General features: G+C 39.3%; 1 protein-coding gene across 26 annotated transcripts in view; it reads left to right on the forward strand.

Moving 5' to 3' along the window:
- MYCBP2 (MYC binding protein 2) overlaps nucleotides 1-24,692 on the forward strand; it is a 308,362-nt gene that overhangs the window by 37,413 nt on the left and 246,257 nt on the right. For all 26 annotated transcript variants that reach the window (XM_080658818.1, XM_080658838.1, XM_080658842.1 and 23 more), the window contains exons 2-4: nucleotides 8,744-8,819; nucleotides 16,282-16,497; nucleotides 21,085-21,238. In XM_080658818.1, the coding sequence (XP_080514944.1) occupies nucleotides 8,744-8,819; nucleotides 16,282-16,497; nucleotides 21,085-21,238 (446 nt within the window). The remainder of the gene's footprint in view (nucleotides 1-8,743; nucleotides 8,820-16,281; nucleotides 16,498-21,084; nucleotides 21,239-24,692) is intronic.

Genomic DNA, 24,692 nt, shown 5'->3' on the forward strand with positions numbered 1-24,692 from the left:
GCAGAGTTGTATCTGAAAACTCTGTCTGAAGTCTGTTTGGGTGTCTTTCTGTTATTTGTTTCTGCTAGTTCTCACCCATGTATCTTGCCTTGTATCTTTGTGTGCCTGGTTATGTAACTCGTAACTCACTCGTATTACCCTTGCGATGAATATATTGTCTCCAGAAAGTTTTACAGTTGCTTCATGGCTTGAGTTTTTCTCACCTACTTAGCTATGTGTACCTTAGAGCAAGCATGTCAAACTCAAAGGTTAAGTTAAACTCAACACGTGCCAAAAAAACAAGGTTTATGTGGGCCGTAAAAAAAACAAAAGCTTCAATTATCAGAGGAACGTAGGTTTATTGCGATAGAGACATGCTGAAATACAAAGGGCTGAAATAAATGAGTAATCATTAACATAAAATAATAAGACATTTAAATAAAAATTAATATTTTTTCTTGAACATTAACTTACCAGACACTGAATAACTGCACAAATTAATGTGTTACAGAAATAAACCTATTTTTCTTGTTCTCCGAAGCGAAATATTTCCTGTTGTGCACACCAAACAAGTCAGTACAAGACTAATGATGTGGCAATCGGCTGCTAAAATATTTGCTGCTAGTATTAGTGGAGAGAAATGGTGCACCTGCATGTAAGGCACGTAAGGGAAATGAATGCAACACGATTATCATAATCATTCATTAGCAAACGTTATAGTTCATTATTAATAACTAGAGGCCCAGTGCACGAATTCGTGCGTGGATGGGGTCTGGCTGGCCCGGCCCCAATCAGGCAGATAGGGGCTGGGCTTACATGGCCCCCAGCCCCGATTGGGGTGGGGTGGCCCATTGGGGTGGGGCTGGCCATGGAGAGGGCCTGTGGGAATCGAATCATGACCTACTGATGGGCACTTGGGCTGTTTTCAGAACTTAAACACCGTAAATAATGCTGCTATGAACATAGGGGTGCACATATTCTTTCTGATTGGTGTTTCGGGATTCTTATTACCAGAAGTGGGATCGCTGGGTCATATGGCAGTTCCATTTTTTATTTTTTTGAGGAGACTTCATACTGTTTCCCATAGTGGCTGCACCAGTCTGTCTTCCCACCAGCAGTGTACTAGGGATCCCTTTTCTCAACATCCTTGCCAGCACTTACTGTTTATTGATTATTGATGGTAGCCACTCTGGCTGGTGTGAGGTGATAACTCATTGTAGTTTTTTTTAATCGTCATGGTTGAAAGTATTTCATATGTCCCCCATTTTCCCCGTTAACTCCTTCTAGCCCACCCCCACCCACTGCCCCACGCCTTCAGTATCCTATTATCTGTGTCCATGGGTTTTGCATATATACGTACCAGTTCTTTGGTTGATCTCTTCCCACCCACCCACCCACCCACCCACCCACCCACCCAACCCTGCCTTCCAAGCTCTGAGATTCAGCAGTCTGTTTCATGCTTCTACTATTATGTCTCTGAAACTATTTTGTTCATCAGTTTATTTTGTTCATTAGATTTCACATATGAGTGAGATCATGTGATATTTTTCTTTCTCTGGCGTATTTCACTTAGCATAATACTCATTGTAGTTTTAATTTGCATCTAAGTTTGTATTTCTGATAGTGTTGGCATGTTGATAATGAATTATATCAGGTTTTGTGGGGTTAAAAATATCTCTATTTTGTCTTTGTTTTTAAAGTATATATTCGATAGGTATATAATTCTAGATTACTAGGTCCTCTTCCCCCGTCTCTTCCCCCCCAGTACTTTTCAGCACAAAGAATGGAAGTGATCAGTCTTATTGTTGTTCCCTTGAGTCTATCTTTTATCTCTGGATGCTCTTAAGATTTTTTTTTTCTTTATCCTTTGATTCAGCAGTTTGTGCCTAGCATTTGGTGTGCCAAGGTGTAGTTTTTCTTTGCATTTTCCTGCTTGAGATTTCCTGAGTTTCTTGCATCTGAGTGGTTGATTTCTTCCCTCACTTTTGTAAAATTGTCACGAATTATCTCTCTCTTCACATAGTGCTTTTGGCCCATTCTTTTTTCCTTTTTTTTTTTGTCTTGGATTCCTGTTACATAAATATGAGACCATATAACTGTGTCCCACATGTTATACTCTCTATTTTGTTCATCTGTTCTCTTTTTTTTTAATATGTTCTTTTTAAGACTATATCTTTATTGATTTCAGAGAGGAATGGAGAGGGAGAGAGAGAGAGAACCATCCATGAGAGAGAAACATTGATCGGGTGCCTCCTGCACGCCCCCCTATTGGGGATCAAGCCCCGCAACCTGGGCATATGCCCTGACCAGGAATCAAACCGTGACCTCCTGGTTCATAGGTTGATGCTCAATCACTGAGCCACATCAGCTGAACATCAGTTGCCTCTTGTGTGCACCCTGCCTGGGGATGGAACCTCTTGATAATCTATCATTCTTTTGCTTCTTTGGATGTCTCGTAATATGTTTATTATGTGCCTAACGTTGTGTGTAAAAGAACAGTTATTTTCTTTCAGAGAAGTTTCCTCTTTGCTATGTTAGATAGATAGGGTGAAGTATTGACTACCTCAGTCCAATCAAGGATTAAATAGACTTCTCTCTCTACTGGGATTCTGTCTTTTAAACACTGGGAGACTGTGAGAAATTGACTTTGACCTGTTGGCATAGTCTCCTTATTCTTCCTCAGTGCCCCATCATTAAGCAGTTTTACCATTGGGAAAACTGGCCACATATTTGGGGCTTTTCTTAATTTCAAGACCATAATTCCAACCCATGCAGACATCTAAAGCACCAGTAGCTTCTGGTTTCCCTTAGTAGAGTACCTTGTTTAAGCTAAACTCGATTTTCACTTGTCCCTAAACTCTGCAAATGCCCCCTTGCATTTGATCACCCTTGGAAGTGCTCTTTCATCTCTGGATTTTTAGTTCATCTAGTCCTAAATTACTTCCATAGCTTCTTATGTTTAAATTTAATTTTTATTATTGAAATATTACAGATGTCTCCCTTTTTTCCCCATTGACCCCCTCCACCCACACTCCCCCCCCCCCAGGCCTTCATGGCACTATTGTCTGTATCTATGGGTTATGCATAACCTATATAATAAAATATGCAAATTGTCCCCTCTGGTGGTCCTTTGACCGGGAGACTGGGAGTTCGGCTACTGGCTATGATGTGCGCTGACCACCTGGGGGGCGGTGCGGAACATGGCAGGTGTAGGCCATGAGCTGTGACCTCTTGCCAGCTACCTGGGGGCGGGGTGATGGGGACTGGGGATAAACATGCGGAGAGAATGCGGGGTGCCCGCCGCCGAGCTCTCTCTCACTCCCCCTGCTAGCCTCCCCTGGGACACCAGGGCTCTAGCGCGCTGGTGAAGTTCCTGTGCTCAGGTGTCAGGCGCCTGCAAGGAGCCCGCTCCGCACCCGCGTGGCCTCTTCCGGATTAGTCGGGCTGTCTTTGCCTCATCTTCTCCTGCCCCCTTTCCCCTTTCCCCCCTTTCCCCTGAGATTTGTCAGTTTGTTTCATGCTTTTATGTCTCTGGATCTGTTTTTTTCATCAGTTTATTTTATTCATTAGATTCCACATATGAGTGAGATCATGTGATACCTGTCTTCACTGTCTTTTTTTTTTAAAATATATTTTATTGATTTTTTACAGAGAGGAAAGGAGAGGGATGGAGAGTTAGAAACATTGATGATAGAGAAACATAGATCAGCTGCCTCCTGCACGCCCCCTACTGGGGATGTGCCCGCAACCAAGGTACATGCCCTTGACCGGAATCGAACCTGGGACCCTTGAGTCCGCAGGCCAACGCTCTATCCTCTGAGCCAAACCGGTTAGGGCCGGTTAGGGCTGACTGTCTTATTTTTGAAGGAAGAGTAGTGGCTTGCCCCTATCTAGTGTCCTACTTTAGGAAAGTGGAAGTCAGGAATTAATCTTGGTAAAAAGAAAAGGCAGATAATTTTAGAGTGCTTATTTTTATAAGTATAGTGATGTTTTTAATAGTTTTATCTGTGTTGCATACTATTAATTATGTGGGGTTTTTTTCTTTCTGACATGAGCCTGTTAATCAAAATATGTTCTAGACTGGGAGTCGTCAAACTGGTCCACAGACCAAATCAGCACAATTCCTGTTTTTGTATGGCCTGTGAGCTAAGAAAATATTCTCCCAGAAATAAAGTTTTATTGTAATACAACTATGCTTATTTATTTATGTGCTGTCTATGGCTGTTTTTATGCTGTAAAAGTAGATTAGTTGCAACAGAGATTCAATGGTCTACAAAGCATAAAATATTTGCTATCTGGTCTTTTACAGAAAAAAATATTTGCCTTTTCCTGCCTTAGACCATAGACTCAGGAATTTTTAAGTTTCTCATTGCTAAGGCAAATTAAACAAAAGATTGAAACCCATGGCTCTGTGATTGAGCGTTGACTTATGAACCAGTAGGTCACGGTTTGATTCCCAGTCAGGGCATATACCTGGGTTGTAGGCTTGATCCCCAGTGTGGGCTGATCAGTGATTCTTTCTCATCATTGATGTTTCTGTCTCTCTCTCCCTCTCCCTTCCTCTCTGAAATCAATAAAAATATATTTTAAAAAAAGAAACCCTCTTATTCCTGAAGTTCTTTGAATTTGGATTAAAATCCTAGCATTTTAGAATTAAAAGGAATCTCAGAGATAATCTCCTTAATCTTGTTATTTTCCAGATGAAGAAACAGATTCAGAGAGGTTTTAAAATTAAATTATGACTAATTTTTGTTTTGTTAGAAAACAGACTCAGTAGTAATCTGGTAGAGAAACTAATGAACTATATCATGGAACAACTTGCAAAATTCATTGGTCTTCATATTGTAGAAGTGTTTGGTTTTCCTTAAACAGTGATTGCCATTACAAATGTTCCTTCTTTGGCATTTTTTAAAGGAAATATTTTAAAATAAATATTTAAAGCATGTTAATAGCCTTTGCTTTTCATTACTACACATAATTCTTTCAAATCTCATGGGTATGGGGTTCTTTGCGTGAAAAGACTAAAAATCTTATAGGATCAATTCCAAACATTCTTCATTAAGCTCCTAGTTGATACAGGATTTAAAGTCCTAAGTCACCAGAAATTCCAAGATGAATTGTTCATGTGTAAGACTGGTTTCTAGAGTTTCTCTTTTATCTATCCATTCTCAGATATTATGAAAAGTTTTCAAATGCAGTCATATAATGGGATCTTTTACTACTAACATAGCATTTTTATATTCTAATGTTGAAGTGAATTTTCTTTATATAACTTTTAATTTATTACTGGCTCTTTTTGATAGCCCTCTACTTCTAAAACAATCCAAATCAACAAAGAACACACACAATAAAATTAATTTCTGGGGATTTTGGAAAGCTGATTCTTCAGCTGATCTACGTATATTCAGGAATTAGTAGGTTCAGTTTCATTTAAATTGTTATAACTGATTAAATGTCACATGCATAGAAATAAATCTGTCTTGTAATTTGAGCATTCAAGAAGTCCATCAAAGCCCGGTGTGGCTCAAGTGGTTGAGTGTCATCCCATGCACCAAGAGGTCACAGGTTCAATTCCTGGTCAGGGCACATATACCCTGGTTGCGGGCTTGATACCCTGTAGAGCAGTGGTTCTCAACCTTTCTAATGCCCCGACCCTTTAATACAGTTCCTCATGTTGTGGTGACCCCCAACCATAAAATTATTTTCGTTGCTACTTCATAACTGTAATTTTGCTACTGTTATGAATCGTAATGTAAATATCTGTGTTTTCCTATGGTCTTAGGCGACCCTGCTAGCGGTTCTCAACCTGTGGGTCGCGTGCAGGAGGCAGCCTTCCTCTCATCAATGTTTCTATCTCTCTCTCCCTCTCCCTTTCCTCTCTTTGAAATCAATTAAAAAATATTTTTCAAGTCTATTAAGCAAAGCAGATAAAAATATTGATGTATACTGGTGAAAATTTAGGTTCGTGATAACTAGGCTTCAGGAAATTCATCTTAATTTGGATTTATATATTCCATTCCTCTGACAGTTTGTTTTGAGTGAACTTTTGATGCTTTTATAAATTGCATAGAAGGAGCTAACCTTTTAGCAGTTACATACTCCTGTTGCTCAAATAACTGATTTCACTCAAGTAAACTTTAATATAAAGGGAGATTGGTTTCCTAAGCCATATATGAGAAATATTTTCATTAATGTGTTTGTTCATCTAATATTTCTTGAACACCCACGATGTGTCAGACACTGATGCGGGTGCTGAAAGTGTGGAGTTGAAGTAGACATTCTTCATGCTCTCACAGTAGTTGAATAGATTATGTAAACAGGTATATCTGCTCATGTGCAGCATTTGATAGCTGTTGGTAACTCTCTTTACTTTTGTAGCTTTACTGGGGAAATCTCATTCACATACATAGTTTCCATTACCCTTTTTGCACCACAATCTGCATAAAATAATCCCATGGTTAACTCCTTACTGAACATTTCTGGCTAGATATCCTTTAATGTTTGGTGTATCTATGGATCTATCCTTGGTCCTCTGCTTATTTACTCTTCGTGTAAGGTTTATAGCTATAGTTCTGAAATTTCTTTTCAACCCTTCCTTTCTCCTTCATCCTACTTTTTCTTTCTCTCAAAATAGTATTGCGTTCCAGGTACTTTTCTGGCCAAAGAGCTAGAGTAGTAAATAAGAAAGGCACGGTTTCTGCACTCTTGAGGCATACAATTTGTGAGGCAGTGATGCATTTAACAGATAATCCCATACACAATGAAACACAAGTACAAAATGAAATGAGAGTGTGTATTAGGGAAACTAACCCAGTCTGGGACATTCCTGAGTATGTGACTCATACTGGGACCTCAGAGAATAAGAGTGGTTAGCAGGAAATGTGGGAGAGAATTCCAGGTAGAGGGAGAACCTCTGTGAAAGTCATTGAGGAGTTTAGCCAGTCCAGACCATTGAAAAAGATGTCTTTGTGGCTGGAGTATGAAGAACAGGTTGGAAATGATTGCAGAATGAGGCAGGAGAGACTGGCAGAGGTCAGATATTGGTAGAGGAGCTTTTAAGCCCTGTCATTTCTTTTAGACTTTATCCTAAGAGAATTGAGAAGATATTAATAGAGTTGTTTGGTGGGTGTATGTTGTTGTTGTTGTTTTTTGGTTTGTTTTATGGTTTTTATTTTCATTTGTTTCTTTTTGTTAATAGTTTTAAGTGGGGGAATTACCTACTCAGATTTGTGTTTTAAGAAGTTGTCTTGCCCTAACCGGTTTGGCTCAGTGGATAGAGCGTCGGCCTGCGGACTCAAGGGTCCCAGGTTCGATTCCGGCCAAGGGCATGTACCTTGGTTGCAGGCACATACCCAGTGGGGAGTGTGCAGAAGGCAGCTGATCGATGTTTCTCTCTCATCGATGTTTCTGACTCTCTATCCTTCTCCCTTCCTCTCTGTAAAAAATCAATAAAATATATTAAAAAAAGAAAAAAAGAAGTTGCCTTGGGTTTTTAATGTGAAGAATGGATTGAAGGGGGCACAAATATCAATGTGTTATGAAGGTTTTGCAGTGGTACAGGCAGGATGTGGTGGTAACAGATTATTGGCATAGAAGCAGTAGAGATGTAGATGGATTCAAGAACTGTATGAGATACAATTGACAGGATTTTGTGATTATTTTGGTTTATGGATTGAAGCTGAAGGAAGTGTCGAGGAAAATATTTACATATGCTTGTTCACATCTATCTTGTTAACATTTTAGAATCTTCAAAATCTTTTTCATTAGTAAAACATCTTTAAAATCAAATCCATTTTTTTTTTCTTTCTCAAACTAATTCTTCCCCTTGACTTCTATACTTTTGTGAATGGCATCTCTACCTCTAAGTGACTTAGCCTTACTACAGCTTCCACTAAATTGGTTACCATGTGTTATGGATTTGAACTCTGTATCATGTAGAGTTTCTTTCTTCCCCTCTTCCTCCTCCTCTTTCTCTCCCCCCTTCTCTTTCCTCTTCACCTTTTGTCTTTATTATAGTAGTAGCACCGTCTTGCTTTTTATCCAAGTCTCTTAGCTCCTTGAGGGCAAGAAGGGTCTTTTTTTACCTTGTATCTAAATTTAGCACCTAGAAGTGTGTACTTCAGCATGGTAGACATAAAAAAATATTAAATGAAATTAAAATAAAATGTTTTCTTTGAGTCTTATTTCTTCCACTCTAATTCTCATTATTTGCCTCATTTATTTTTTCTTTCTCAGAGTCATTTAGGGAATTTCTTTTGCTTATAAGAATAATTTGGCCTCAAGGCTGGGAGGTAATGAAAAACTGTCTGCTGGATGTGAGAAGTATATGAGTTGGGGTTTTCCTATAGTAATTTGATAAAATGGACTCCTGACCATTTTTGCACTGTAGCCCTCACTACTACAAAGAGCAGATTTTTTGGGGAAGGGATCATAGTTGATATTTATTAGCATTTCTACTGTTAAATCAAGTTTAAGAACCTTCATTTGATACCTTTAAATTTTTTTTAAATTTTATAAAACTATTTGCAGAATTCAAGTCTTTTATTATTTCATGTATATTGCTTAGATAATCTAGTATTGCGTTATTTCAATAGCTACATTATATGGCAGTATCTTTCATGTATATCTAGAGTATATTGTTTCATAGAAAGAAAGTTTATAGGATACATATTTAAGTCTCTACTTTGGAAGTACCTATTTTTAATAGCTTTGTATGTCCTAATATTGAACTTCCATAATTTTTCCACTTTTTTTGCATTTTTAGGAATAAGAAAATTTTAAATAAGAAGAAGTTGAAAAGGAAACAGAAGAGCAAATCAAAAGTCAAGACAAGAAGCAAGGTAAAACTGCTGGCATTTTTTTCAAAAATAAGGAATTTTTTCACATAGTAATTTGAATTAAAATGCCAAGATTAAAAAGGTGCGAGTATAATTAGCAAACCATTTCACTTCTCCGTGTTAAAGTAATGTTTTAGAAGCCTCTTAGTATTTAATTACACTGCTTAGCTTCATATTTTGATCAGTAGCCTAGAAGTTAATAACTGGATCCTGAAAATTGTTTATTCTTATTTTTGATATGGGGGGAACATAACCATTTCTCTTCTTTTTTTCACTCTGACTACTTGTACTACAAACTGAGTAAAATTGGCTTGTGAGTTGAGACCTGAATTTGGGTTCATCATGTGCCTATGCATGTGTCATGAATTAGGGAGAATCTTGGTGCATGTATATTGCTCTGAGATTCTTTTGACTGAGTGGCAGTGCAAAAGAAAATGCAATATAGAATTTTTTAATTAGATGGGATCATAGCAATCAAAGATCTCATTTTCTACCTAATACAAAAATTTTTGCTATAAAATCCATCTAGTTTTTACTTAAACATTTTCAGGGTCCAGATTCTGCTTTCTATATAAGAGTCTCTTTTATTTTGAACAGTACTAAGAAGCCTAGCCAGGAGGAAGAGAAGAGTCATAACTATGATTTCTGAACAGCTCCACTTTTGGTTAATATAGCTTAGCTTGGCCTGTATATCATATTTAAGTTCTAGAGACAGATTCCTGCTCTTTCCAGTTAGTGTTCTTGCTATTGTAACTGAGAGAAATCAACTTTAAAGTAGTAAACAAAGAACTTACAAAATGATAAGGGACAAAATTTACTTGGTGGCTCTATCTTGAGACAGAGATGGACCCAGGGATTAAGTGATTCATCAAATCTATGTCTTTGTCTCTTGCTTCTGTTTTCCTCTCGGTGTGGGCTTCTTGCCCGTGGCTGAGCACTAAGGCTGCTGGCAGCTCCATCTTCATTTTTTTTAAAAATATATTTTATTGATTTTTTACAGAGAGGAAGGGAGAGGGATAGAGAGTTAGAAACATCGATGAGAGAGAAACATCGATCAGCTGCCTCCTGCACACTCCCTACTGGGGATGTGCCCACAACCACAGTACATGCCCTTGACCGGAATCGAATCTGGGACCCTTGAGTCCACAGGCTGATGCTCTATTCACTGAGCCAAACCGGTTAGGACTCCATCTTCATTTTCTTTGAGCAAGAGACATCTCTCCTACTGGTTCTAGGAGAATGTCTTGGGCATGATTTTTTTATTAACCTGTATCATTTACGTTGGCGTTGGAGATTAGGTACTTTGGTTAGAGGTGAGCACCCCAGTGAGCAGGCCATGTGGAATGGAAGAAGGGTTGTCCTAAGGAAAATGTTGCGGGGTGGGCAAATAATATATTTTCACTCCATCACCTCTTACTACTTCTGCTTTTGAAATAGAAGATGTAAGTAGAGAGCATTCTTAATATACTTACTATATAAAAAAAAAGTTTAACAGATATATACTCATTTAGATTTCCAACCTTACCCCTTTTCCACTTTTTGGAGCTATGTGCAGAGTCAGTATGGGAATCTTGAAGATCTTTTTAAGTTATTTTAAGCTTTCATTTAGTGATTTCCTAAAGGTGGTAGTTTATGATATCTGGATAAGGTGGGAAAGTCAAGGTTTTTTTGTCCCTTTCAATTCTGTCTCTAACTTTGTGCCCTTAGTAATTCACTGTTCTTGTCTAGCTTCAGGTTTTATATCTCCTATCTGCTTTCTAGGAGCTGCTTGTAATAAGGATGATATAAAAATGCATTCTTTTATTCCTCAAATATTAATTGCATGCTGACTATGTGTAGGCATTATGCTAGATATTTGGGATCCTATCTAATAAAAGAGTAATATGCAAATTGACAATCACTCCGATACACAAGAAGGCTGCCCCCATGTGGACACAAGATGGCTGCCACAAGATGGCCATCAGGGGAGGGCAGTTGGGAGGGACCAGGCCTGTAAGGGAGGGCAGTTAGGAGTGACCAGGCCTTCAGGGGAGGGCAGTTAGGGGTGACCAGGCTGGCAGGGGAGGGCAGTTAGGGGTAACCAGGCCTGCAGGGGAGGGCAGTTAGGGGCAATCAAGCTGGCAGGGGAGCAGTTAGGCATCAATCAGGCTGGCAGGGGAGTGGTTAGGGGGTGATCAGGCTGGCAGGCAGAAGCGGTTAGGGGCAATCAGGAAGGCAAGCAGGCGAGCAGTTTGGAGCCAGCAGTCCTGGATTGTGAGAGGGATGTTCGACTGCCTGTGGTAGGATCGGGCCTAAACGGGCAGTCAGACATCCCTTGAGGGGTCCCAGATTGGAGAGGGTGCAGGCTGGGCTGAGGGTCACAAACCCCCCCCCCTCCCCCGGTGCACGAATTTTGTGCACCGGGCCTCTAGTAGAAAGATAAGTAAGAAACATTTCCTACTTACGATAAGTATATAAAATAGTCAAATTTTATTAGTCTCCTTGCCCTCTATTACTGTTTTTGGACTATTTTTCACCCACCCTGTTTTCTAAAAAGTTATGCAAAAAATGCCATTGGGCTTTATTTCCATATTTTTTAAAAACACGCATTTCTTTTCGTAAAACAAACAAAAAAAAATCCATTTATCTATACTACCATATCTCCTTTCTTACTGTCATTGACCCCTCTATTTCTCCTCATCCATTAGCCATGTCCTTTATTTAATGTCCTTCTTATTCAGTTTAGTTACCACAGTTTTGTTTTTTTTTAGAATAACTCTTGCTTAATTAATCTATGGTATTAGTTCCCTATGGCTGCTGTATCAAATCACACAAACTTGGTGGTTTAGAACAATGTAAATTATCTTAGAGTTTTCAAAGTCTGAAGTTCAAAATGAGTCTCACTGGACTGAAGTTAAGATATATGTAAGGCTGAATTCCTCTGGATTCTCTAGGAGAGAATTCTTTTTTTTTTTTTTTTACTTTTCCAGCTTTAGAGGCTGCCTGTATCCCCTGGGTTGTGCCCCCTTCCATCTCCAAAGCCAGCAATGGTTGGTTGAGTCTTCTCATGCTGCATCACTCCCAACCCTTTCTCCTTCTCCGATTGTCCTGACACCCTCTTTCATTTATAAGGACCCTTTGATTAATTGGACCCGCCCAGGTAATCCACAAAAATCTCTCCATCCCAAGATTTAATCTAATCATGTCTTAAGGGCCCTTTTACCACGTGAGGTAACATAGGCACAGGTTCCAGGGATTAGGGTGAATACATTTTTGCAGGCCATTATTCTACCTACCACATCTTCCTTTCCTCCATTTATATTTGTTGCATCCATCTTACAAAACTCAATCTTATACGAATCCAGCTGTTTTCTCTTTTCTTTAGTTGAATGTCATGTGCTGCTAAGAGGAGTTTAAAAAGTTAATTGGTACCAATACATATTCAAATGGAACTTCCATAGCCAGACTATCTTCTTATTTTTTTCTGGTCAATTAGGTCTCTAATTTTCTCCTGTTACTATTTCACACTTTTGCTAGTCTCCTCAGACGTCTGATAAATCCTACCCTCCAGCAAATGACTTCACTTTTTATAGGAGAAATAAAACCCATTACACAGGAAATTTCCTCAACATCTTGCTTAAAAAATGGGTCTTAGGTCAGTATCCTTAATAGCAGAACCTGAGACTGGGATTTAAAGTGTACATTTTAGTGAGTTTTGAATGATACAATCAAGGATCAGAAAATTTCCATCATCCCTAGGGGTTTCCTCATCCTTTGCTGCATTCCGTTTCTCCCTGAAGCCCTGGTGTAGGCAACCACAGATGTGTTTTTTGTGGTTATAGATTAGTTGTCATTTTCTAGAATTTCATATAAATGTGATCATACAGTGTGTATTTTTTTATATCTGGCTTCTTTCCATCAGAATAGTGATTTTGAGTTGTGTACATGTTATACATATTAACCAGCTTAGTTTATTTTTTGCTGATTAGTTATCCCATTATATGGATACAAGTGGCCCAGTGCATGAAATTCGTGCACATTAAAAGGGAATTAATTAGAGGAAATATTTTATATTGCTGTTTGCCCTTTATCTATAATAGAAGTGTCAGAGATGAAAGAAAATTAGTAAAATGTATATGAAAATCTTCCTCCTATCAGAGTCTGGGGCATGTTGCGGGACCCAGAGTCAAGTCCCTGCCCACCCACATGCACCTCAAAATCATGCGAGATCCAGCCCCAGCCAGCCCCACCCCCATTGGGCGAGATCCAGATCCAGCCCGTCCCACCACTGTCAAGCCCTGCCGGGGAGCGGGGGGAGGCACAGCCTCAGGTCCCCTGTCAAGCCTCGCCAGGCTGGGGGCGTGACCTCAGGTCCCCTGGCCCAGCGCCACGCAGCCTCAGGTCCCTGCTGATTGCTCATTATGGCTCGTTATGGGAACCCCGCCTCCGCTGTGGACGCAGCCATCTTGTGTTACAGGAACCCTGCCTCCACTGTGGGTGCAGCGATCTTATGACGGCATGACGGAGTGATGGTCAATTTGCATATTACCTCTTTATTATATAGGATATCCTGATTTGTTAATCCATTCACCCATTTGACATTTACATGTTGTGTCCAGTTTCTGGCCATTGCAGATGAAGCTTTTATGAACATTTATCTAGTAGTCTTTGCGTGAATATATGTTTTGGGTTTTTTTGGAGGGGTGGTGGTATAAATACCTAGGAGTAGAATGATTAGGCAGTGTTTCCTTCCATGACTTGCCAGAGAGGATTCAGAAGACCCAAAAGGAATTTATACTAATGACTAAGACTTAGTACAACAAAAGGTACATACAGAGTAGGCAGCAGGAAAAAGAAATGTTTTGGAGGTGTCTAAGGAGTTATGGCATAGGCTTCCTAATTCTTCCTTGGACATGCTTCCTCTCAGGCAGTGAACTACAGGGGTATGTGTGCAATGTTTTTGCCCAGGAAAGTTCAGTTGAGTCAGGATCCAGGACTTTTATGGGGGTCTGGTCATATAATTATATCCTGCTGTGCAGCCAGCATGGCAAGTGAATCTCAGGTGATATCACATAGTATATCACAGATTAAAACTCAGGTTCAATTTTGATATTCGTACAAAGCAATAGGACAAGCCAGAATCATCAATAGCTAACAGAGAAAACTCTAAAGACCACATTGTCAAGGATTGACCAAGGATCAGTCATGGTTCCCTTGGAGAAATACAAGGAATAAATCATACCTGCAATGTTAACTCTTTCCTTACAGGAGTGCAATTGCTGGAATTTACTGTAAGCACATGTTGAATTTTATAAGAAATTGCAACACTTTTTCCAGGGTAGCAGTATCATTTTACATTCCTTTTAGCAATGTGTGAGAGATTCAGTTTCTCCACATTCTCACCAGCATTTGTTATCACTATTTTTTATTCTAGCCAGTGTGATCGGTATGTTATATATATAATTTTGTTTTAATTTATATTCCTAATGGCTCATGATATTGAACCTTTTTCCATGTGCTTATTTTATTTGCCTTCTGTATATCTTCTTTAGTGACATGTCTGTTAATGTGTTTTGCCCATTTTTTAACTAGATTACCTGTTTGTTTTTTACTATTGAGTTTTGAGAATTCTTTGTATATTCTAGATCAGCCGTGGGCAAACTACGGCCTGCGGGCCGGATCCGGCTGTTCTATCCGGTTCTCTTGCTCTCCCCTCCACTCCTTTACTTTGAATTTATATTAGTTCACACAAACACTCCATCCATGCTTTTGTTCCGGCCCTCCGGTCCAGTTTAAGAACCCATTGTGGCCCTGGAGTCAAAAAGTTTGCCCACCCCTGTTTTAGATGCTAGTCCTTTGTCAGGTATGTGGTTTGCCATTATTTTCTCCCAGTCTGTAACTTTATTTATTTTCAATCCTTACCCAAGGATATGCTTATTGATTTTAGAAAGAGGGAAGAGAGAGAGAGAGGAGAACATTGATATGAGAGAGAACATTGATTGGTTGGGATCAAACTTGAAACCTAGGAATGCGCCCTGACCTTTTAGTATATGGGATGATGCTCCAACCAACTGTTTCAACCGATTCACTCTGGCCAGGGCTCCCAGTCTGTAACTGTAATGTTATTTTAAAATTACATTTTCAATTATTCACTCCTAGTATACAGATATATTACTCATTTTTATATAGAGAGCTGGTATCCTGTGACTTTGCTAAGTCCACACCTTATTTCTAATGGCTTTTTTTTTGCAGACTTCTTAAGATTCTTTAAGCATCTTCTGCAAATAAAAGCATTTGTTTTCTAGAAGATTCTAAGTATACCTTTTATTTCTTTTTCTTGGCTTAGTGCACTGGCATATCTGGTACAGTTTTGAATCAAATTGCTTAGAATAGATATCTTTGCCTTGTTTGCAGATGCAAGCATTGTTTTTTACTATTTAGCTATGGTATTGCGTATGGGGAATTACACTGCTTTTCCAGTGTTGAGCCAACCTTGATTTTGGGTTATCATGATTGTTATCTTTTTATATATTGTTAGATTTGGATTGCTAATATTTGCTTTTTTAAATATCTCTAGAGGACATATTCACGTATTATGTCTTAGTTAACTTTAGTACATTTTTTATTTAAAGAAGAGTTTTTTATTTTTCACCAATTATTTATGGAAGAGGTATAGAATTTTTTGAGATCAAGTGTTTTTTGGTACTTGAGTTATCATTTTATTTATCTTGCATACTTCCTGTAAATACTCTAATTATTGGAATTTGCATTTGTAGAATATCTTAAACCAATTCTCTGTATATTTATAATGTAAATATTGATATAAAAGAGTGGTTGCGGTCTGAATAATAAAATGCTGGGACAAGGTAGAAATTATTTAATTTTAACATTTAAGTTACTAAGCATGTGATTTTTAGTATTTATCAAGACTGATAGCTAAGAAAGAGCTTTAGGAAAGCATATGTTCATAACCTACAGTTTTCTTAGCATTACCACTATTTGAATGAGAATGAAATTCGAGGAATTAACTAAAATGAAGGGTTTTTCTTTTTAGCCCTAATATCTGTTTAAATCCCTATATCTACTTTTAAAAGAAATAAAAATGTAATACAACATTTGTGGTAAGTCATTGAGACTCTACAATACATTTGGTGTCCCTTAGAAAAGCCCCCAATTAATATCCTTTGAGAGTATAGCAGTTAAACTATATTGGCTCAATTCCCATCATGGGATAAAAGGGTATTCCAAAGTTCTTCACCTGCCCTTTCTAGCCCTTGTCAAGTTGGTTATTGCTGTGTTACTCAGAAAGTAATGAAGTATAGTAGAAAGGGCATTATAAGTAGATTTAGATTATTTTTGCTCTGTCAATCATATGACTTCTGTAGGTCATCTAGCATGTCTAATTCTAATATTTTTATTTTTTTTATTTAAAATTAGAATTGATGGAAAGGAATATGAAATTGAAGTATTATATCTTGTATTTCAGTCTGAAAACTTGGAGAATACAGTTATCATACCAGATATCAAACTACATAGCAATCCTTCTGCGTTTAATATTTATTGCAATGTACGCCATTGCGTTCTGGAATGGCAGAAAAAGGAAACATCGTTGGCAGCTGCATCTAAGAACTCTGTTCAGAGTGGAGAATCAGATAGTGACGAAGAGGAGGAATCCAAAGAGCCCCCTATCAAGCTTCCAAAAGTAAGTCACTAAATTCCACTTAGATGCATAACCTATGGGTGTCTTGGTTATCACACATATATTTGCATTGCTAAAATACCTTGCATTTTATAAGATTCCCAATAGGGGGCATACAGGAGGCAGCCGAACAATGATTCTCTTTCATCATGGATGCTTCTATCCCTCTTTCCCTCTCCCTTCTTCTCTCTGAAATCGATAATAATAAAAAAAATTATGTAGCTATAATTTGGAACACTTTAGAGGATCTGGAAATTAGATAATTAAAGACAATTTGAGCTGTGTAAAAACTGTTTTCAGTAAAAAAACTTAATGTAGAAACATTTAGGTGGGGATAAAAAAAGTCCTTTTTAAAATGTTAATGATTAATGACCCACAAAAAACATAAAGCAAAAAACCCTGACAAGCAAGGTCTATATAACAGTCAAATTCACTTTAACTTTTAAAAGTCAACAAGAGGGAAAATTGTTTCAAAAGGATACTTTAACAACAACAAAAAACTGTCTCCATTATGTGAGAGAAAAATGAAGAGAGAGAGAAACCTTAGATGAGGAGAAGGAAAACAACAGTCACACATTCAGGAGGAGCAAGAGAGCAAGAGAAAATGAAAGAACTGATATAAAAGACTAGCATCTGGAACAAAGGCACAGACTTGTCAAAAGAAAAGAAAACTGCCAACATTTCTTGCCTACCCTCAAATTCCAATCACTTCAAACTTTAAAGATCTCATCATCTCTTCTTCTGTGTCAATCCTTTATGTCATATAAATGGCTGCCAAAAAATCACCTGTTTCACTCCCCACCCATGCCCTAAACCATAGCATTCTGACTGCCTCTCTCTCCCCTCTAGATTTTTATTTTTTGTTATTTGTAAATGTTGTCTGTACCAGATATTTATCCTACCTAATAAAAGAGTAATACGAAAATTGACCATACCTCTGCCACACCCACCAGCCACGCCCACCAGCCGTGCCCACCAGCCAATCAGGAGGGAATATGCAAATAAGCCCAACCAAGATGGCTGCAGCCACAGAGAGCAGGAGGGAGGCTTGGGTTTCCCTGGCAATGGAGGAAGCCAAGCTTTCCATCTGCCCTTGCCACCCCAGGCCTCCACTCAATGCTACAAAGTTTCAATTATAGAAGATAAATAAATCCCAACAGAAATGGCGGCAGCCACAGAGCTGGAGAGAGCAGGAGGCTAGAGTTGCCCGCGGCGATGGAGGAAGCCAAGCTTCTGCAGCCCTGGCCTGCTTTGGCCTCTGCTTAAGGCTACAAAGTTTCAATTATAGAAGATACATAAATCCCAACAGAAATGGCTGCCGCCACGGAGGGAGCAGAAGGCTTGGCTCCGCTCCAGGCTACAAAGTTTCAATTGTAGAAGATAAATAAATCCCAGATCCCAGGGCCTCTGCTTGGGTCGCTGGGGGGGCGTGGCCGGCCTGCAAACCACCACAGACCCCTCACCCAGGCTGCCCCACACCCCAAGGGAACCCCCACCCTGATCTGGGACACCCTTCAGGGAAAACCAGCTGGCCCCCACCCATGCACTAGGCCTCTATCCTATCTAATCTAATAAAAGAGTAATATGCAGATTGACCATCACTCCAACACACAAGATGGCTGCCTCCATGTGGTCAAAGATCCTGCCCCCATGTAGACACAAGATGGCCACCACAAGATGGCCAGCAGGGGAGGGCAGTTGGGAGGAACCAGGCCTACAAGGGAGGGCAGTTGTGGGCGATCAGGCCAGCAGGGTAGGGCAGTTGGGAGGGACCAGGCCTGCAAGGGAGGGCAGTTGGGGGTGATCAGGCCTGCTGGGGAGGGCAATTAGGGGTGACCTGGCTGGCAGAGGAGGGAAGTTGGGGGTGACTAGGTCTGCAGGGAAGGGCAGTTGGGGGGGACCCAGGCCTGCAGGGGAGAGCAGTTGGGGAGTACCACGCCTGCGGGGGAAGGCAGTTAGGGGCAAACTGGCTGGTAGGGGAGCAGTTAGGCATCAATCAGGCTGGCAGGGGAGTGATTAGGGGGTGATCAGGCTGGCAGGCAGAAGCGGTTAGGGGCAATCAAGAAGGCAGCCTGGCTCCCAACTGCTCGGGATCGGGCCTAAACGGGCAGTCGGACATCCCTAGAGGGGTCCCAGATTGGAGAGAGTGCAGGCTGGGCTGAGGGACCACCTCCCCCCCCCCCCCCCCGCACGAATTTCATGCACCGGTCCTCTAGTTTTATATAAAATTTTTTAAAGAAAAGAGTATACTTCACTTGATAGTAGTATATAAATCTTTTGTTTTCCTCTTGATCTTTTAAAAATGTATTTTGGAAGTATTAGAACTGATATCAGGATTGTAATAGAATATGATACAAGTTCTAATGGCAAAGAGCTAATTATTAAATCTAAATGTGATGTAATTAAATTCTTATGTTCACACTTATTTGTGAAATAATAAAATCATCTTTGGAAATACATGATTGGAGGAGAGGAAAATAAAACTTTGAAAGACTCATTCAGTCATTTTTCTGAGGCCAAGTATGTTTTTGTCTCACTTTTCCCAGTAGTGATATTGGATTGGCTGTATCAGGGAGTTATTTGGATTTTGTGTTCTTTCAGATATAATAGAGTCATTATGATTTAATTATTTGAAAGCAACAGTAAAGGTAAAATTCAGAAAATTTACAAAAGACTTTCTGAAGAGAAGTGGAGGACCATGTTCATAACCACCGTTATGGTTTATTATTGAGAACAGTAAAGCTTATTGTGTTATCTGATTATCATAATGAGCTATTTAAAAGTTACATTTATTGCCCTAACCGGTTTGGCTCAGTGGATAGAGCATCAGCCTGCGGACTCAAGGGTCCCGGGTTCGATTCCGATCAAGGGCATGTACCTTGGTTGCGGGCACATTCCCGGTGGGGGGTGTGCAGGAGGCAGCTGATTGATGTTTCTCTCTCATTGATGTTTCTAACTCTCTGTCCCTCTCTTTTCCTCTCTGTAAAAAATCAATAAAATATATTAAAAAAAAATAAAAGTTACATTTATTGATTTATTTTGCTAAATTGTGGCCCAGTGCACGAAATTCGTGCACGGTGGGAGGGGGTTTCCTCAGCCCAGCCTGCACCCTCTCTAGTCAGGGACCCCTCTCTCAATCTGGGACTGCTGGCTCCTAACCGCTCACCTGCCTACCTGCCTGATTGGCCCTAACTGCCTCTCCCTGATTGCCCCTAACCCCTCTGCCTGCCTACCTGATCACCCCTAACCTCTCTGCCTGCCTGCCTGATTGTCCCCAACTGCCCCCGCCTGCTGGCCTGATTGCTCCCAACTGCCCTGGCTGGCAGGCAGGCGAGCAGTTGGGATCCAGCAGTCCTGGATTGTGAGAGGGATGTCCGACTGCCGGTTTAGGCTTGATCCCTAACCACAGGGATCGGGCCTATACTGGCAGTCGGACATCCCCCGAGGCGTCCTAGATTGGAGAGGGTGCAGGCTGGGCTGAGGGACACCCCCCCCCCTCCAGTGCATGAATTTTGTGCACTGGGCCTCTAGTAACATAATAAGTCCTATAATAGAGGTCTGGACTGGGTAAGAATTATATACAAGGCTCATTTACATTGTTACATTATGAACTTTTAGAGGCCAAGGTCCAGTATAATTCATCTTTGTATCTCCTGTAGCAAGTTATACAAAATAGGTGCTTAAGAAATATTTACATAATGTGTATGAATTAATGCACACATCTCAATAGAGAGAATACTCTTTCATTGTTATATCTAATGGTATTAATTCTTTGATAAATTTATACTAATTATTCTTACTTTAACTTTTTATGTTACTTATCCAAATAATTTAACACCTGAAAATATCATACATCTGGCATTGACTGAGAAGTGGAATTTCATTATCTATTGTTATATCAGTCCTCTGAAGCTGTCTCCTTATACTAGTTCATCACATTTCTCTCTAATTCTTTAGTTCCTGACTTACTTATCTTTGGCTATATTCTGATAAGGAATGATAAGATAAAGTACAAGTAGTAGTGATATTTTAGCGAGGCAGTTTTAATTTCTTTTCATGATAAAACCTAAAAGAAGAAGGGACACTGACTATAAATAATATTATGACAATTGTGCCATTATAGGAAAGGCTAAGGTGAAAAGCTCCTACTTTCATCTTTTCACCTTGTATGCTTTGTTGACTTTTTTTTTCTGGCTATAAGTAGCAATTAACATGACTTTAAAAAAAAGGATGCTGAATTGCTTGAGTACAGCCAAATGAACTCTGTAAATAATAGTTTATTTTTATGAGTGATTGCATTCTATAGTACTTAGTTTACTGTTACAAACAATTTTCGTGATTATTATGGCTTCATTCTAAAATTGCTTTTTAAACAGTGCCACTATTTTTTAACCATCCATGTAACTGAATGGCTTTTTAAACCTAAATCTTAAAACTAAACATACTGGGTTTTCCTTTTTTTAAAAAATGTGTTTCTTTTTGTTTTTGCTTTTTAAATATTGCGGCACTAATAATTTGCTTTGGAAGTAAGCTGTTTCTATTAAACTGCCTGGTTATAAGGTATAATTTTTTTTTTCCCATCTTAAATAGATCATTGAGGTTGGACTTTGTGAAGTTTTTGAACTGATCAAGGAGACACGATTTTCTCATCCATCCTTGTGTCTCAGGAGTCTCCAAGCCCTGCTGAACGTGCTTCAGGGTCAGCAGCCAGAAGGCCTCCAGTCAGAGCCACCAGAGGTCCTAGGTAAGAACTCAGGGGCATTGAAGTCTTTAATGCAAAGAGTTTCTCATGAAGCACATACAGCAACCTGTAATGCAGTCTTTGTTTAATTATGGTATTGAAATAGCAAGGATATAAATTTTAAGGTATTTTGCTATATTCTATCATAGTTATGGTTCAAGAGTTACAATTCATGTACAGACAGACATATTTTCATTATTCTGATGATAAATAGCAAACATAAATCCTTGGTACCCAGCCCTAACCGGTTTGGCTCAGTGGATAGAGCGTCAGCTTGCGGACTGAAAGGTCCCAGGTTTGATTCCGGTCAAGGGCATGTACCTTGGTTGCGGGCACATCCCCAGTAGGAGGTGTGCAGGAGGCAGCTGATCGATGTTTCTCTCTCATCCATGTTTCTAACTCTCTATCCCTCTCCCTTCCTCTCTGTAAAAAAGCAATAAAATATATTAAAAAAAAAAATTCTTGGTACCCAGAAGTAATCCTCAAGCTTTATAGTCACTATTAACTTAAATTATTCTTATTAAACTTTTGCCCAAAATATCTAATACTGACTCTTTCTAACTTTACATTTTGCTCTGGACAATTAAAAAGGAAAAAGAGGACAAATGCTACCAACCCAAACAGCACAATATGTTTTTAAACAAAGGGCTTTTTAAAAAATTCCTAATAGATGAAAGTATAGTTTCGTTATAAAGCTCTAAATTAGTAGCAACTTCTATTAAACAAAAATCTTTGCTTGCTTTTAAAATGTATTAGAAGCCCTAACCAGTTTGGCTCAGTGGATAGAGCATTGGCCTGCGGACTGAAAGGTCCCAGGTTCGATTCTGGTCAAGGGCATGTACCTTGGTTGTGGGCACATCCCCAGTAGGAGGTGTGCAGGAGGCAGCTGATCGATGTTTCTCTCTCATTGATGTTTCTGGCTCTCTATCCCTCTCCCTTCCTCTCTGTAAAAAATCAATAAAATATATTCTAAAAAAATAAATAAAATGTATTAGAATTCTATAAGTACTTGCTTACATGCCATTGACTTAGGAGTTCTTAAGAAATAGAAATAGAGATGGAGACCTAATTGTGAAATTGGTAATTGCTTTTCTCTGATGCTAACCATGCCTTTGAAGAGTTTGCAATTTTTTAAATCTCAAGCATCAGCATGTATCAGTCACATGGGCCCTACATGTGGAATTTCTGGTTTTCTAGATTTGGGGTGGGACCCAAGAATTTGCATTTGGAATAGTTTTTGGCTGATGCCAATACTCCCAGTCTGGGGATCACACTGCTGATCTGAACTAGAATTTGATCCTTTTTCTCTACTTGACGATTTGGATTTCATTAGATCTACATGTGAGAAGTAATGTCATGAACCTAATTACATGTCAGATTATTCTTTTTTGGTCATATATGGTGATTAGTTTTTGTATTTGATGTTTGTTGTTGTTTTGTTTTAACGGGGGAAGGGAGTGCTGGCCATGAAAGCAAGCTGAGGATTTTTAAAAACAATAGCCACTCCCAACCACCCCCAACTTCCCACCCCATGTTATTAAATGCTACTACCAAATAAAAGCTGTAATCCTTGTTGGTTATTATCATACTAACACAAGTATTACTGTTATAATGCTCTACTTGGCTTCATGGCATTTTACTGAAGAATTTATTGATCAACTGATTAATTTTACTTAAGAATGTTTTACTAGTTATTCTTAACTATGGTTTGTCAGTTAACAGATCGAAATATTAAAAACTAGAGCCCGGTGCACGAAATTTGTGCACTCGGGGGGGGGTGTCCCTCAGCCCAGCCTGCACCCTCTCCAATATGGGACCCCTCGTGGGATCAGGCCTAAACCGGCAGTCGGACATCCCTCTCGCAATCCGGGACTGCTGGCTCCCAACCGCTCGCCTGCCTGCCAGCCTGATTGCCCCCTAACCACTTCCCTGCCAGCCTGATCAATGCCTAACTGCCCTCCCCTGCTGGCTTGATTGCCCCCAACTGCCCTCCCCTGCAGGCCTGGTTTCCCCCACCCCCCAACTGCCCTCCCCTGCCGACCCGGTCCCCCCAACTGCCTTCCCCTGCAGGCCTGGTGTCCCCCATCTGCCCTTCCCTACCGGCCATCTTGTGGTGGCCATCTTTGACCATATGGGGGCAGCCATCTTTGACCACATGGGGCAGCCATCTTGTGCAATGGCGTGAGGGTCAATTTGCATGTTACCTCTTTATTATGTAGGATATCCACTAACACCTGTATATTCTATTTCTTACTTTGAACAACATGCTAATCATTTTTCTCCTAGACCAGTGGTCAGCAAACCGCGGCTCGAGAGCCACATGCGACTCTTGAGCCGCGGTTTGCCGCTCTGTTGACTAATGAGTTTGCCGACCACTGGGATAGGGGCTTAATCACAAGGAACAACAACAGCCTGTAATTATTGGAATCGAGAGTCTAGGTCAGTGGTCGGCAAACTCATTAGTCAACAGAGAGGCAAACCGCGGCTCGTGAGCCGCATGTGGCTTGCGAGCTGGTTTGCCGACCACTGTCCTAGACCTTTTACCATTCTGCTGTCTTTTATCAGTTGTTTATATACTTTTTTCCGTGTCCAGTCTATACCTAAATACTCGCTTTCATTTATTCTTTTAAAAATAGATCTTGTTCATAATACTGGGTTTTGAAATTATGTGTGCTTTAGCTTAATCATCTTCTATCAAAATTTCCACATGATTAATTTGTTTGTCTTTATTTTCTTGTTAACAGCTTCAAATGTTGCTCTACTGTCTTTGTTCTCTCTTCTATCCTTCTTTTTAATACTTCAATACTTATTTATTCTTCCACATATATTTTAGGATTCATTTAAAAGAAAAAAAATTTTGGTATTGAATTAAATCCATAACTGAATTTTAGGATTGACATTTGATGATACAATACAGATTGAGGCAATATTTTTATTGATTACATTATCCTCCTGTATTTAAAAAAAAATCACATTGCTGTATTTAATTTGCTAGTTTCTTCTATTCTTCTATCCTTTAAGTGCTTTCTGATTACTACTTTGACTTATTTTTCTTTTGAAGGATTTACGATCACTTCATATATTTTATTTTGTTTCATTAGATCAAAGATGTAAGTAATTTGTTTTTTTTAAACTAAATTTATATTGAAATCTGTCTGCTTTTTTCTTTTGCTCTAATATAACCACCTTAGTTATACTTTTTTCCCATTTTGGTATATTTCATGAAATATATGTATGTGTTTCACTCTTACTATTGGAATAGCTTGATGGTTATTATACACCAAGTTTCTTTTTTCTAAATGGATTTTGGTTTACAAATTGTATAGTTAAATATCCCTTTATATCTATATTTCTATTCAATTTAAAGTTATAATATATGTTCTCAAGTAGTTACTTAAATGTAATAGCACCTCCTATGTTCTGTGCTAAGAGCTATCATTCAAGGGTAATCAATCCA

The sequence above is a fragment of the Plecotus auritus genome, assembly GCF_963455305.1.
Source record: "Plecotus auritus genome assembly, chromosome: 3".
Taxonomy (NCBI): Eukaryota; Metazoa; Chordata; class Mammalia; order Chiroptera; family Vespertilionidae; genus Plecotus; species Plecotus auritus.